The 15,368-nt window shown below is 41.9% G+C and overlaps 1 protein-coding gene and 1 non-coding gene across 10 annotated transcripts in view; one reads left to right on the top strand and one right to left on the bottom strand.

The window, feature by feature from the left end:
- Window positions 1–379: 379 nt before the first annotated feature.
- On the bottom strand, window positions 380–496 carry LOC113606303 (U5 spliceosomal RNA). The gene has a single exon (XR_003427490.1). It is a non-coding gene; the product is annotated as a U5 spliceosomal RNA (small nuclear RNA).
- Window positions 497–12,780: 12,284 nt separating this feature from the next.
- Window positions 12,781–15,368, top strand: part of LSM14A (LSM14A mRNA processing body assembly factor) — a 71,097-nt gene continuing 68,509 nt past the window's right edge. For 4 of the 9 annotated variants that reach the window (XM_027079355.1, XM_027079354.1, XM_027079362.1 and 1 more), the window contains exon 1: window positions 12,781–13,085. In XM_027079355.1, the coding sequence (XP_026935156.1) occupies window positions 12,965–13,085 (121 nt within the window). In that variant the 5' untranslated portion in view covers window positions 12,781–12,964. The remainder of the gene's footprint in view (window positions 13,086–15,368) is intronic. The other 5 variants (XM_027079358.1, XM_027079357.1, XM_027079361.1 and 2 more) reach the window with 3 other exon arrangements.

A 15,368-nucleotide genomic window follows, 5' to 3' on the forward strand; every position in this document is an offset into this window, starting at 1 on the left:
GGAGGAATAAATTAGGAATTTGGGATTAACATATACACACTACTATACATAAAATAGGTAAACAACAAAGACCTACTGTACAGCTCAGGGAACTATATTCAATATATTGTAATAACCCATAATGGAAAAGAATCTGAAAAAGCATATATATATATATAGACTTCCCTGGCGGTCCAGTGGTTAAGACTCCGTACTCCCATTTCGGGGGCACAGGTTTGATCCGTGGTGGGGGAACTAAGATCCCGCATGCCGCACAGTGCGGGATAAATATAGAGAGATAGGTAGGTAGATAGCGATATCTAGATAGATATAGATATATAAAACTGAATCACTTTGTTGTACACCTAAAACACTGTAAGTCAACTACACTTCAATTTTTTTTTTTATTTCCACAAGGCTTCAAAAAATTGAAGCAACAGTCGTGCTTTTCCCTCCCCACGTGAATCCTTAGTAAAAGGCAAGAGATTCACTCGATTATGAAGGGAAACATGAGTATAGATTATACTTCAATTTTTTTTTTTTTTTTTTTTTTTTTTTGCTGTACGCGGGCCTCTCACCGTTGTAGCCTCTCCCATCACGGAGCGCAGGCTCAGTGGCCATGGCTCACGCGCCCAGCCGCTCCGCGTCATGCGGGATCCTCCCGGACTGGGGCACGAACCTGCGTCCCCTGCATCAGCAGGCGGACTCTCAACCACTGTGCCACCAGGGAAGCCCTATACTTCAATTTTTTTTAAAAAGTAAATCAAAAAGCAAACACACCAATAAAAGGGAAAAAATGGTGGAAATGGTAAATTTTATGTATATTTCACCACAGATACACAAAAATAGAGAGTAGAGGTCACTGGTGAAGCCAAGTACAGGAGGCCAAGGACCGAACGCATGTGGTGGACAGTAGGAAGAACAGCAGCCCAGTGGGAGCAAATCATCCCTCAGACGCCCAAGTGGCTTGTGTGTTGTGCGCAGTACAGCAAAGGGTAGGAGCAAGACATGGGGCTGAATGCCACTCCTCTCCCCACCACTCTCACCTAGCTGCCTTGTGATGGCCTGACATGCATCCCCCAGAAAAACTACAGGAGTTCTCTAAAAAGGAATTGAATGCCTCAAAACTTCCATAACCTGTCATTTAGAGGTGTACCCATTAAACATCTAAACGGTGGCTTCTGAGACAAATAATGTATGATATCACTTACATGTGGACTCTAAAAAATACAACAAACTAACAAATAAAACCAAAAACAAGGGCTTCCCTGGTGGCGCAGTGGTTGAGAGTCTGCCTGCCGATGCAGGGGACACGGGTTCGTGCCCCGGTCTGGGAAGATCCCACATGCTGCGGAGCGGCTGGGCCCGTGAGCCATGGCCGCTGAGCCTGCGCGTCCGGAGGCTGTGCTCCGCAACGGGAGAGGCCACAACAGTGAGAGGCCCGCGTACCACAAAAAAAAAAAAAAAAAAAGATATAGAGGACAAACTAGTGGTTGCCAGTGGGGGTGGGGAGGGGCAGTACAGGAATGCGGAATGGGAGGCAGAAACTATTGGGTGTAAGGTAGGCTCGAGGATACACTGTACCACGTGGGGAATATAGCCAGTATTTTATAATAACTGTAAATGGAAAGTAAGCTTTAAAAATTGTACAAAAAAATAAAAATGTTTTAAATAAATAAATGAGTGGCTTCCCACACGATCACCATAAGGGAAGTCCTTCAGCCAGCGAGTCCACTATAAACACAAAGGCCCCATCACAGAGATGATTTATGATCTCGTTCTTACATATGCTCCAATGGTCACCATACTCTGATGAAAGCCTCCAACATGAAAGACTCACTCTAAGATAAGCAAACAAAATCATAGCCAAGAGGCAAGGGGCATCTTCATACCATGGAACTGACAGTACAGCAAGGGCTATACATGGTCAAACTAGGCACCACCAGGACATAGCAGGCCTACCTTACAATGGTAGGCCTGTAAAAGTCATAACAGGGACCTCCCTGGAGGTCCCATGCTGGACCTCCATCCTGCATGGAGGAAATAAAAGCAACTCAGGAATAGAACTTTAAAATATCTCTAAGTACTTGCCCTGTGAGATAAATCTTCATTTATCATAGCTGGAAATTAATAGATAATGGCTACAACGGATGAATCAAGATTGATGATGTAAGCATATTATTTAGAGACAAAGATAACCACCAGGAGAAACAGCTAAAAAGAGTTAGAAGTGGAGGCCTCCATAGGTCCATGGCTGGGGAGAGGTAGGCTAGGAATAACTGTTATGCATCATAAGCCCTTCTGCATGATTTGATGTTTTAAACTTATGCACATATTAGTGGTACTTTGATTTTAAAAACACGGTTGTTTTTCAAAGAAAATGACTGGAAGGTTTTTTCTCACGTAGCATTGTTTCATTCTGGAATTTTCCGATTAAGCTTTTGGCTAAACACATATACATGATAATGATAATTATTCAGGAAATTGGGAGATTTGTAAAAACATTGTGTGCCATTAGAGTAACCAAGCTCAGCTCTAACACATCTTGGCTCTTCAGGATAATTAGACCACACTGGAGGCCCAGATGGGGTGAATGAGAAAGCCATGGGTGTCTGCCATATAGAACTACTCAACTGGCAACTGAAATTTGCATGTTAACTTAGTACACAAGCTTTCTCACTGCTGTCCTGAGATAGTTGCTCCTCCTAAACGATCCTATTCAACCTGTACTAAGTCCTTTGTGCTGTCACATTGTGGTGAAATTGCCTATTTACATATGCACATTTTACCCTAGTCTGTAAATTGTGCTGAGAGCAGGGACTATATGTGCCTTTCCACCACTGCATTCTTAGCACCAACTCAGGACCTTGCACAGAGTAGACATACAAAACCTCTCTGTCAGATGAACTAATAGATTTTTTCTTTTTTTTGTATTTTGTGAATTTACAACAAAGATACAGTAGGAGGTGACTTTTTAAAAAACAGAAGCTATAGAAGGAACTACTTGTAGTTTTGAAGATTCTATTTTAATACACGAAGGCTTAAAATGAGTTGTGTAGGACATCAATTAACTGCACCTATGTTCTATGTTTGTTTGTTTTTATAAATTTATTTATTTAATTTATTTATTATTTTTGGTTGCGTTGGGTCTTTGTTGCTGCACGCAGGCTTTCTCTAGTTGCAGCAAGCAGGAGCTACTCTTTGTTGTAGTGCGCAGGCTTCTCATTGCAGTGGCTTCTCTTGTTGTGGATCATGGGCTCTAGGCGTGAGGGCTTCAGTAGTTGTGGCGTGCGGGCTTCAGTAGTTATGGCACGCGGGCTTCAGAAGTTGTGGCGCGCGGGCTTCAGAAGTGTGGCTCACGGGCTCTAGAGCACAGGCTCAGTAGTTGTGGCACACGGGCTTAGTTGCTCCATGGCATGTGAGATCTTCCCAGACCAGGGTTTGAACCCGTGTCCCCTGCATTGGCAGGCGGATTCCTAAGCACTGAGCCACCAGGGAAGCCCCTATGTTTGGCTTTTTTTTTTTTTTTTTTTACATCTTTATTAGAGTATAATTGCTTTACAATGGTGTGTTAGTTTCTGCTTTATAACAAAGTGAATGAGTTATACATATACATATGTTCCCATATCTCTTCCCTCTTGCATCTCCGACATGCCACAGAGCAACTAAACCCGTGTGCCCCAACTACTGAGCCTGTGCTCTAGAGCCCGCGAGCCATAACTACTGAGCCCAAATGCCACAACTACTGAAGCCCACATGCCTAGAGTCCGTGTCTAGAGTCCCAAATGTAATGTAAAGAGTAGCCACCACTTTCTGCAACTAGAGAAAGCCTGCACGCAGCAACGAAGACCCAACGCAGCCAAAAATAAATAAATAAAATGAACAAATTTATTTTAAAAAAAATTATGAGATGCAAAGAAGCAGAGAAATGTGATCCATAGTCAGGAGAAAGAAAAATCAATACATACAGATCCTCATATGACCCAGATGCTGGAATAAGCAGGAAAGAACTTTCAAATAACTATCACAATTATGTTAAAGAAATCAGAGCATAAGTTGGACAGAGTGGATAAGAAGATGCAAATTTTCAACAGAAAAATACACTTTCTTTTTTTTTAATTTTTTTCTTTTGGCTGCGTTGGTTCTTCATTGCTGCATGTGGGCTTCCTCTAGTTGTGGTGAGAAGGGGCTACTCTTTGTTGCAGTGCGCAGGCTTCTCACTGTGGTGGCTTTTCTTGTTGCAGAGCATGGGCTCTAGGCACGTGGGCTTCAGTAGTTGCAGCACGTGGTGTTCAGTAGTTGTGGCTCACGGGCTCTAGAGCACAGGCTCAGTAGTTGTGGTGCACGGGCTTAGTTGCTCCACAGCATGTGGGATCTTCCCAGACCAGGGCTTGAACCCATGTTCCCTGCGTTGGCAGGTGGATTCTTAACCACTGCAACACCGGGGAAGCCCAGAAAAATACACTTTCTTAAGAAGATCCAAATGGACATTCTAGAACTGAAGAAATATAATACTGGATGGGATGAATAATTGATTGGGACCAGCAGAAGAAAGGATCTGTGAGCCAAAAAACAGGCCAATAGAAATTACCCAAAATGAAACAAAGAGGAAAAAAAAAAAGGAAATAGAACAGACCATGAGAGACATGTACTAAAAAGCTAATTCAGTCTAGACTACAGTAAGTTGTGGATGTATTTTATAATTTCTAGGGCAACCACTAGTATAAATGCAAAAAGGTAGAGCTAAATTTCCAATAGAGGAGGAAAATATGGAATAATAAAAATTATTTGATTAATACAAAAGAAAGCGGAAAAGAAAAAACAAACAAAAAGTAGAACAAAGGAAAACAAATAGCAAAATGGTAAACTTAAACATAATCATATCAATAATTATATTAATTATAAACGGACTGAATGTTCCAAGTAAAAGTTAGGACTTGTCAAACTGAATGTAAACAGAACATTGTTATATGCTATTACAAAGTACACATTATAAATAAAAGGATACAGATAGGTGAAAGTAAAAGGACTAAAAATATATGCCAAGCAACACTAGTCATGAGAAAGCAGTTATAGCTTTATTAGTATCAGGTAAAGCACCTTACAGAAAGACATTTCATAGTGATAAAAGGGTTGCTTCATCAGGAGAGAGTAACAATCCAAAGTACATGCACTTCATAACATAAATGAAGCAAAAACTGATAGATATAAAAAGAAAAATAGATTAATCTATAATCATAGAGACTTTTAACGTACCCCTCTCAGTAACTGACAGATCAAACAGACCAAAAAAATCAAAATATTTGAAGAACATTATCAACCAACTTGACTTAGCATTTATAGAATACTAAACCCAGTAACTGCAGAATACACATTCTTTTCAATTGCATATGGAACATTCATCAAGATGTCGGGCTGTAAAACAAGTCTCAGGAAATTCAAAGCATTGCATGCAGAGCATAATCTCTGACCATGATGGAAATAAATGAAAAATTATTAACGAAAGACATCTAGAATATTCTCCAAAGTCTGGAATTATGCCACATACTTGGAAATAATTTATGGGTCAAAGAAGAAGTCACAGCAGGAAATTAGAAAATGTTTCTAACAGAATAATAATAAAAACAATACATATTAAATTGTGTGGGATGCAGCTAAAGTAGTTGTTAGAAGGAAATTTACAGGTTTAAATGCTTATACAAAAAAGAATAGTTTAACATCTATAATTTAAGCTTCTACCTTAAGAAGCTGAGAAAAGAAGAGCAAATTAAACCCAAAATAAGTGGAAGAAATAGTGAAGATAACAGCAGAAGTCAATGAAATGGAAAACAAACAATAGATAAAATTAACAAAACCAAATCTAGTTCTTTGAAAAGATTAATAAAACTGATAAACCCTAGCAAGATTGATCAAGGGAAAACAGAAAGAAGACTCAAATTATAGGGGAAATATCACTACAGAGCCTACAAACATTAAATGCACATTAACAGGGTATTATGAATAAGTTTATGCCAATACAATTGCACAACTCAGATCAAATTCCTTAAAAAAAAAAACTTAGTGAAGTCGACATAAGAAGAAATAGGAAATCTCAAAGGTTCTACTCTAGTCTATGAATGTAAAGTTTTATAGAAGAGAAACTTATTAAATCGGGGATCAAATTCACTAACACCTGCTAAAGTGAGATGTGATCACATAAAAAGACTTTAGGGAATTGTTGACTCTACCTAATTTTTACTTGACTCTACCTAATTTTTACTTGCAATCTACTGCAAGGAGTGAAGTTAGTGGACAGCTTTCAATCCAAGTCCTTGCTCTTCCTGGGTAGCCCAGGCCAATGACAGAGCACAGCAAGGGTCCTAGGGCCTGATAGTTTCTGCCTGATGTGGGTCTATTCTAAAGAGCAATCTTTGCTCAAGGACCCCCTGTTAGGTTGCCTGAGACTTTGTCAGATCTGCAAACTCTACCTGCTGAATCCTACTTCCTCTCCCTTTTATCTTTCACAGGCATTACCTCCAATAAACCTCTTTCACTTACGTCTCAGAATCTACTTCTAAGGAGAACCAGCTGACACACATGCTGAGTTTAGAACTCAACCCTGTTTAAGATGTGGCTCCTCCAATGTATATAAAATGACTGACCCAATCATTTGCCTTTCTTTTTGCATCACTTAGGAAATGTATTTGACTGCTAGTTAAGAGAGACAAAATAACACTGACATGGGACTTCCCAGGCGGTCCAGTGGTTAAGACTCTGCTTCCACTGCAGGGGGCATGGGTTCAACCCCTGCTGGGAACTAAAATGCCGCATGCTGTGCGGCATATATATATATATATATATATATATATATATATAAAAAACACTGACACAAGTAAGATAGTTGACAGTCCAAGCTGGTAAGGTGGCTTCACAGTGTCATAAAAGTCCCAGCCTTCTATCCTGCCAGACATGTGAATGAAGCCACCTTGGACCCACTAGACCAGGCAAGTGGCCACCCAATGATCCTAGATGATGCTACATGAAATAGAATTACTTAGTCATGCCTTGCTCTAAATATTATGAAATATAACAAAATGGTAATTGTTTTAAATTATTGAATTTTAGGGACTTCCCTGGTAGCGCAGTAATTGAGAGTCCACCTTCCAATGCAGGGGATGCAGGTTCGATCCCTTGCCAGGGAACTAGATCCCACATGCACACCACAACTAAGAGTTCACATGCCACAACTAAGGAGCACACATGCTGCAACTAAAGGAGCCAGCGAGCCGCAACTAAGGAGCCCGCCTGCTGCAACTAAGACCCGGCACAACCTAAATAAATAAATAAATAAATAAAGATATTAATAATAAATAAATAAATAATTGAATTTTAGGGTGGTTTGTTATACAGCAATAGATAACCAGAGCACGTCTCCTAACTAATAAAGAAAAAATTAACATAAAATCTTATATCTAATACCTTGATACAATAGCATTTTGAAGTTATTACTTTCCTGCTTTATTTTCATATGCTGCCTGTTTTTTTCCTTTAAAAAAGTCTTTATACTCATACAATTTTGTATTTAGCTTTTTAACTTAAATATTCTCTTATGTATAACTGATTCACTTTACTGTACACCTAAAACTAACACAATATTGTAAATCAACTATACTGCAATAAAAAAAATTATTCTCTTTTAAGCATGTGTCCATTCGGCTATGTAACCTTAGTGTAATAGAATCATAATATGAGGAGACTTTTTTTTTTTTTTTTTTTTTGCGGTATGTGGGCCTCTTACTGTTGTGGCCTCTCCCGTTGCAGAGCACAGGCTCCGGACGCGCAGGCTCAACGGCCATGGCTCACGGGCCTAGCCGCTCCGCGGCATGTGGCATCTTCCCGGACCGGGTCACGAACCTGTGTCCCCTGCATTGGCAGGCGGACTCTCAACCACTGCGCCACCAGGGAAGCCCTTGTTTTTCTTTTTCAATAAATCTGTTTATTTATTTATTTTGGCTGCGTTGGGTCTTTGTTTCTGCCTGAGGGCTTTCTCTGGTTGTGCGAGCGGGGGCTACTCTTTGTTGCGGTGCGCAGGCTTCCCTTATTGCAGAGCACAGGCTCTAGGCGTGCAGGCTTCAGTAGCTGTGGCGCACGGGCTTAGTCGCTCCGCGGCATGTGGGATCTTCCCAGACCAGGGCTCGAACCCGTGTCTCCTGCATTGGCAGGCAGACTCTTAACCACTGTGCCACTAGGGAAGCCCAATTTACTGGTTTTTAGAATCTTCGTAATGTAGTGTAACAATCACCACTATCTAATTCCAGACATTTTCATCACCTGAAAGAGAAATCCTGCACCCATTAGCAGTCACTCCCCATTCCTACTCCCCAGCCATACCCCTCAGCCCCTGGTAACCACTAATCTACTAATCTATTCTGAACATTTCATATCAATGGAATCATACAATATGTGTCTTTCCTGCTGATTTCTTTCACTTAGTGTAACATTTTTAAGGTACATCCATGTTGTAGCATGTACCAGTACTTCATTTCTTTTTACGGCTAAATAATATCCCATTCCATAGATATACTATATTTTGTTTATCCATTCATCAGTTAATGGATATTTGGGTTGTTTCCACTATATTATAAATAATGCTGCTATAAACATCTATGCACAAGTTTTTTGTGGGGACATTATTTTCAATTATTGTGGGTATATACCTAGGAATGGAACAGTTGTGTAACATGGTAACTCTACGTTTGACTTTTTGAGGAACTGTCAAACTATTTTCCAAACAGCCTGCACTATTTTACATTTTACATTCCCATCAGCAATGTATGAGGGTTCCAATTTTTCCACATCCTTACTAACACATGTTCTTGACCATCTTTTTCATTACTAGCCATCCTAGTAGGTATGAAGTGGCATCTCATTGTGGTTTTGATTTGCATTTCCCTAATGATTAATGATGTTAAGCATCTTTTTTGGTGCTTCTTTGGCCATTTGTATATCTTCTTTGGAGAAAAGTCTATACAAATCCCTCACACATTTTTTTTAATTTAGTTTTTTAATTGAAGTATAGCAGATTTACAATGTGTCAATTTCTGCTGTACAGCAAAGTGGTTCAGCTATACATATATATATACATTCTTTTTTATATTCTTTTCCATTATGGTTTACACATTTTTTAATTGGGCAACTTAATTTGTGTTTTTTAATTTAATGTTTTAATTTCTTTTAGTTTTAAGAATTCTTTATATCAATATATTCTTTATATATTCTGAATCTCTTATCAGATCTGTGATTTGCAAATAGTCTCTCCCATTCTGTGAGTTGTCTCTTCACTTTCTTGATAATGTCCTTTGAAGCACAGAAGTTTTTAATTTTTACGAAATCTAAGTTAACTATTTTTTCTTTGGTTGTTTGAGCTTTTTGTGGCATAGCCAAGAAACTACTGCCTAATCCAGGTCAAGAAGATTTACCCCAATGTTTTCTTCTAAGAGCTTTATAATTTTAGCTCTTACATTTAGGTCTTTGATCTATTCTGAGCTAATTTTTATCTATACTGTGAGGGTGACTTTGAATCTTGCCTGTCAAGAGGAGATGGAATAGAGAGTCTTTCATATCAAACAGGAGATGAAAGAATGGTTAGAAGTGCGAGAGTGATACATATGTTCTGATAAGCAATGAATTCAGTGTGGCCAGAGCCTAAGACATGCAGAGAGTATGTTGGGAGTTACAGTGAATAACTGTGGCCACACCAAAAGACGGTGAGTGGCAGGAGTCTATTTCCCCCATATTCTCCATCAGCCACTCCCCAGCCTCAGCAAGCAAACACAAATGTAAAAAAAAACAGTGTACCAGCTAGAAACATAGCTTTGGACAAGCCTCCCATCCTTTTCATTTCCTCTTTCAACTTGATTGCCTCTCCTTAAGCCCTCCAATATATAAATTCTAGAGTTTCTATTGCTGAAAACATTCAATGGAGAAGGAGTTTTGTTTGTTTGTTTCTGTAGGCTACCAGAAATCACTGATGGTCTTAAGCAGGGGAGCAACATGAGATTTCGGTTTTCAGAAGCAATGGTAGTGAAAGTTGTCACCTTCTCAACCTTTTTCTAGCACCTAAGTTAGAGATTCACATGCATAATACACTATGGACTACCACACTGATCAGCTGCATTTATGCACAGTTCCTGGTGCCCTAGGGTGCAGGAAACTAGGAATTGAAAAACATAAACGGGAATCACCAAGATTGGTGATTGATTACATGTAGCCAGATAAGGACTCTGGTTTCAAGACTGGACACCTGAGTGAGTCCTGGGGCCAGTGATAGGGCCAGGGAGCATGGATAAAGGGCAGGTTTATTTTGGGGATGGAGGGGAGTAGATGCAGATAATTTTGAACATGTTGAATTGGAAGTGCCTGAGGGACACCCAAGCAACTGCATCTAGTAAGTATGTAGTTAGTGCGACCCTGGAAATCAGGAGATCTGGCGTGAAGATGTAAATTTGGGAATCAGCTTATATATGGAACAGCATGAGCTCACTGAAGAAGCATGAGAAGATAAGCTGGGTTCCGGGCCTGGAAGGGGGAGGAAAGAACAGAAATAAGAGTTCAACTCCCTGGCAGGGACTTTGTACTGAAGCAGGTATTTCACAGCCTGCCTCTGAAGCTATTGTGCACCAGACCCAACACAGCCTCTAGTCTTCTCTCCTGCTTCCCTCTCTTTATTGCCAGGCTTCTCACCATTTGTTCGCTCAGCTCACCAGACGTCCTGCCCGTGCTCTGCCTTTATCCAACTTCATGCAATTTACTGAAAAGCTCCTCTGTTCCAGGCTCTGTACTAGGTTCTGATCATATAGCAGTGACCAAAGTCACATCCCTGTCTCAAAACGTTTACATTCTAGTGAAGGAGAAAGACACAAATAATTAGAGATATTGGAGGGAGATATGAAGAAAAAGCAAGCAGAGTAAGGGTATGTAAAGTGATGACGGTGGTATTATTTTATCTTTTTTTTTTTTTTTGGCCACACCATGCGGCATATCGGATCATGCAGGATCTTAGTTCCACAGCCAGGGATCAAACCCGTGCCCCCTGCAGTGGAAGTGCAGAGTCTTAACCACTGGACCGCCATGGAAGTCCTAGGTGGTATCATTTTAAACAAAACAGTAAGGAAAGTCATCTCTAGAGGTGACACTTGGGTAGAGATCTGAATAAAGTGGGAAAGTTCTGGGTGAAAAAGGAGTGGCTAGAACAGAATGGGTAACAAGGGACTAAATCATGTACGTCCTTATAGGCCAAACTAAGGAGTCTGGCTTTCATTTTGTGTGATATGAGATCACTGGGGAGAGGAGTATTGAATAGAGGAGGGATATGATCTGACTTAGATTTTTTAACAAGATCCCTCTGGCTGCTGTGTTGAGAATAAACTATTGGGGACACGGGCAAAGGTAGAAGGGCCTTTTAGGAGGCTACTGCAATAATTCTGGCCAGAGTAAGGGTGGCTTATTGTAGGGTAGGGGTGAAGATGGTGAGAAGTGCTCAGATTCAGGATATATTCTATATGTGAAATGAACATGATTTTGCAGTCAGAACAGATGCGGGCGTGAACAGTTGAGTGGAAAGGTTGGATTTACAGGGGAAATCGGGATTATGGCTTCGGACACACAAAGTTGCCAATTAGCGACATTCAACTGGAGATGCTGATGCTGAAGAGGCTGTGGACGTCCCCTGCCATATAAGTAAACAAGGATTTTACAGCTATCAAGCCGTCAGTCACAGTAGCCACCCCCAACTGTGCACCCTGAGGGGGTTCAGGACGGAGAAAAACAGTTTACTAACCCTAGATAGTTAAGGTGCATATCAAAAGAATGATTTCAATGAGCCCAGACTCTTACATCTTCCCGTACATAGAAAAGTGGTAAATTCATTAACTTGAGATGTCTGGTTTTTCTTCAGTTAAGAGTAATCTTTTGATGTTAGGCTACCTGGGTTGTTATTTTGTTTTCGTTTTTTCAAATACTCCTATATATCCTGGCTCCTCCCTTACCTCTTCCCAGTAGGCCCTCAGAGCTATCTCAGAGGCTGTCTCCAGGCTTAAATCCTCAGCAAAATCCCGAAATAAAACACAATTCTCAACCTTTAGGTTGTGCTTTTTTTTTTTTTAGTTAACAAGGCTATGGCTTATATGAATCCAGAGTTCACAGGACTGAACAAAACTGCAGACAAACACTTGGGATTGGTCTGTGTGCAATGACATTGAAAGCAATGAGCCTGGATGAGGCAATCTGAAAGTGCTGGACAGAATCCCACCTCCAGGAGCAGCGAAGGGAAGAGGGGAGACTCGCTGGGTAACATGCTGTAATGGGGCCATGAGGGTTCCATGAGGGGCGCAGCTGCCTCAAAGACGAAGTGCCTGGGTCTTAAAGAGGCTCACCAGGAGCTTGGAGGCGGGTTGGAAACTTTCCAGGTAGAGGGATCCACTTTTGCAATGACACCGGCCTCAGGACAAGATACAATGGGTCTGGAAATGGCGGAGGCCGCAGCTGAGGTCAAGAGGATCGCGCGCGCCGCCACTCCAGCCCGCAGTGTCCTCGCGTCCCGAGGAACTTGGCCTCTCCGTGAATCTCCTCTCAGGCCGCGCGGGCACGGTAGCGACAGATCAGATAAAGCGGCGAAGCTAGAATTACTGAGGCTGCCAAGGCGTCCGAAGCCGCCCACAGCCGGCCGAGTCTCGCGAGAGCGCGGCCTCCCCGGCCCAGCATGCCTCGCGCCGCCGCCGCTGGTGCTGCCGCCGCAGCCGCCGCCGCCGCAGCCGCCGCTGCAGCCGCCGCGCCGCGGCTTGAGGGCGGGAGCCTGGGGGAGGGTAGCGGAGCCGGCGCTGCCGCCATGTTGGGTCTGAGGCGGCTGCTGTAGGCGCCTACGGAGCAAGCGGGCGTGCTGAGCGGCCACAGCGGCGCGGGATCTGCCTCTCTGCGAGCGGCCGGGAGCGGCGGCGGCGGCGGCGCCATGAGCGGGGGCACCCCTTACATCGGCAGCAAGATTAGCCTTATCTCCAAGGCGGAGATCCGCTACGAGGGCATCCTCTACACTATCGACACCGAGAACTCTACCGTAGCTCTCGCCAAAGGTATGCCGGGGCGGGCCTCTGGGTGTGGAGCCGGGCCGGGCGCTCGGGGTTGCGCCCGGCTCTCGGCCCGCGACCTCCTCGCTCCCTCCCTACTCCCTCCGCGGTCCTCCCGAGCGGGGCCGCCCCCTTCCCTCCTTCCGGGCCCAGGCGTCGCGGGCTGGGCCGGGCCGCGGCCTTCCCCGGGCTCCCAGGCTTCTGCCCCAAGGTCCGCGCCTTCAATCCGGGGACTAAGGACCGGGAGCTGGGCGGGCACGGCGGCCCTGAAGTCCGAGAACGGGCCGAAGAACACGGAGATACGCGTCTTCCAACTCCGAAATTCGGTCTTAGCATCAAACAAAGCCTGAGTAGTCAAAGAATTTTTCCGCCTAGTCTTAGTTTAAAGTGCTGATTTGTTGATTCTCCGGCACCCATTTTCTCGCGTTCTTAATTTCAATTCGCTGCATATCCCTCAGGTGAACTGTAAGTGATGTGCCCAAACTTTGGATTTCCTCTGCGACGCAGACGGTCTCGAAATGCCATTGGTACCATGGAGCAGATCACATCCCACTTGTCTCCTGTGTGGTATTTACCTGTTAGACCGGAATCCTTCTCCAAACCTGTTGTGCAACCATCTCTTTAAAAATGTTTGCTGCTCTCGTTTCGGCCTTGTTTCTGGAAGCTCGGGGGGAAGAAGTGTTCAAGCTTTTTCCGGGACCCTTGTTCACAAGGCAGATCTGAGTGGTCAGTGGGCGCTGACCGACCCCCGTGCAGGCTCCCTGGGACAGAGTTCTGGGGTCGGGGAGGAAGCTGTTCTCCCCCAAATATTTAGCATCGCCACAGTCTTCTGGGTTTTGTTTCCGTTTACACGTCTGGGCTTTAGCTCCGCCGGGAAACCAGGAAGAAAATAAACTTTAGCTCCTGATCTTGAAAGAAACCTCACAAGTTTTTGGAACACTTAGGAGAGGGAAGCAAGATAACTAAGGTATTGATAATTTTCGCAGCACATGGTAGAGTTATAGAATGAATAGCATGGTAAGGAGAGAGGTACGGCGATAGGAAAAAAATTTTCTAAATCTGTTTTTTTTTAAAAGATTAATTTTTGACCAAGGAGAGTCATTTCGCGGTATCACGCAAGTATTTAGTGACATTTTTTTTGGATTCTCTGGTACATCCTTTTTAATAGCACTCGTGTTGGGACAAATCTTATATCTGGGTAGGGAGCCTTAAATTATTTTATCTTAATTTTCTTTCCTCTCCCCTCCCACCGACCCCCCCGCGTGCATATTTAGCTGTATAATGTTTTAATTTTTGTGATTTTGTGAAATTGTGGAAGAGGTCCTCTACAGTTCTTGGTGAGAGCCACATACAAGCTGAAAACAGTATTTCTCTTTAAAGTGGTTTAATAGCTTTTTAAAAAGGCATTGTTTTACCTAATCTGAATTTTAAGGTGTCTTGCCAGTTCCTTCACTCCTCACAAAGAAAAAAATCTGTACATTGTAAAGATTGCTAATGTATTCATTTCAGTCTTTAAAAAAAATCTGTATACTCTTTTATGCAAGAACCTAAAAAGTCTGTATTTTAATAACGATCCACATTTTTACAAATTATCCTTTCAACAGCTTCTAGGGTCAGTGAACATTTTGTTAGTCTGTAATAGTTAAAATCATATGCAAAACATAATTTGTCTTTTTTATCATGACTTGATAAATATGTTATATAAGTACAGCAATGAAAATATTTTTTTAATCATTGAATTTATGTCTCTACTTATGGCTTTGATATTTAACCCCACATACATAATATATTCTTTTTTCTTAAGAAATATGAGTTATTTAATGTGTAACAGAGGTTTGGGAATTTGTGTTTGCAAAAAATTGGAGTTATCAAATCTTGATATTATTCTACCTAGCGGTATCTAATCTAAAACTACTTTATAACTGTCCAGTCAACAACCGGGCACTTATTTCAAATTTCAAAATTAGAAGTGGGGTGTTTGGTCTTAAAATTTTAGAATTTACATGACTTATTGAGTAATTTGATATCTGAAATTCCACCTTTTTCAAAATTTGGATGAAGAGTGGCAGTATAACAGATTGAAGCCAGAAGTTTATTCATGGATTTTAGAATACTGTATGTTTAGAATACAGTGTGTATTTGGATTTGGAGATCCTTGTTAACTCTTTTTAAGCTATGGAGTGAGTTAATCTCTTTAACATTCTTAGAATTCTTTTTAGGATGTTAATTTTTTTCCTCTCTAGGGAGCTGTTTTTTTTTTTTTTATTGTGAAATATAACCACACATGTT

This window comes from Aethalodelphis obliquidens, unplaced genomic scaffold (assembly GCF_003676395.1).
Source record: "Aethalodelphis obliquidens isolate GAN/ISIS:26980383/991018 unplaced genomic scaffold, ASM367639v1 scaffold43, whole genome shotgun sequence".
NCBI lineage: Eukaryota > Metazoa > Chordata > Mammalia > Artiodactyla > Delphinidae > Aethalodelphis > Aethalodelphis obliquidens.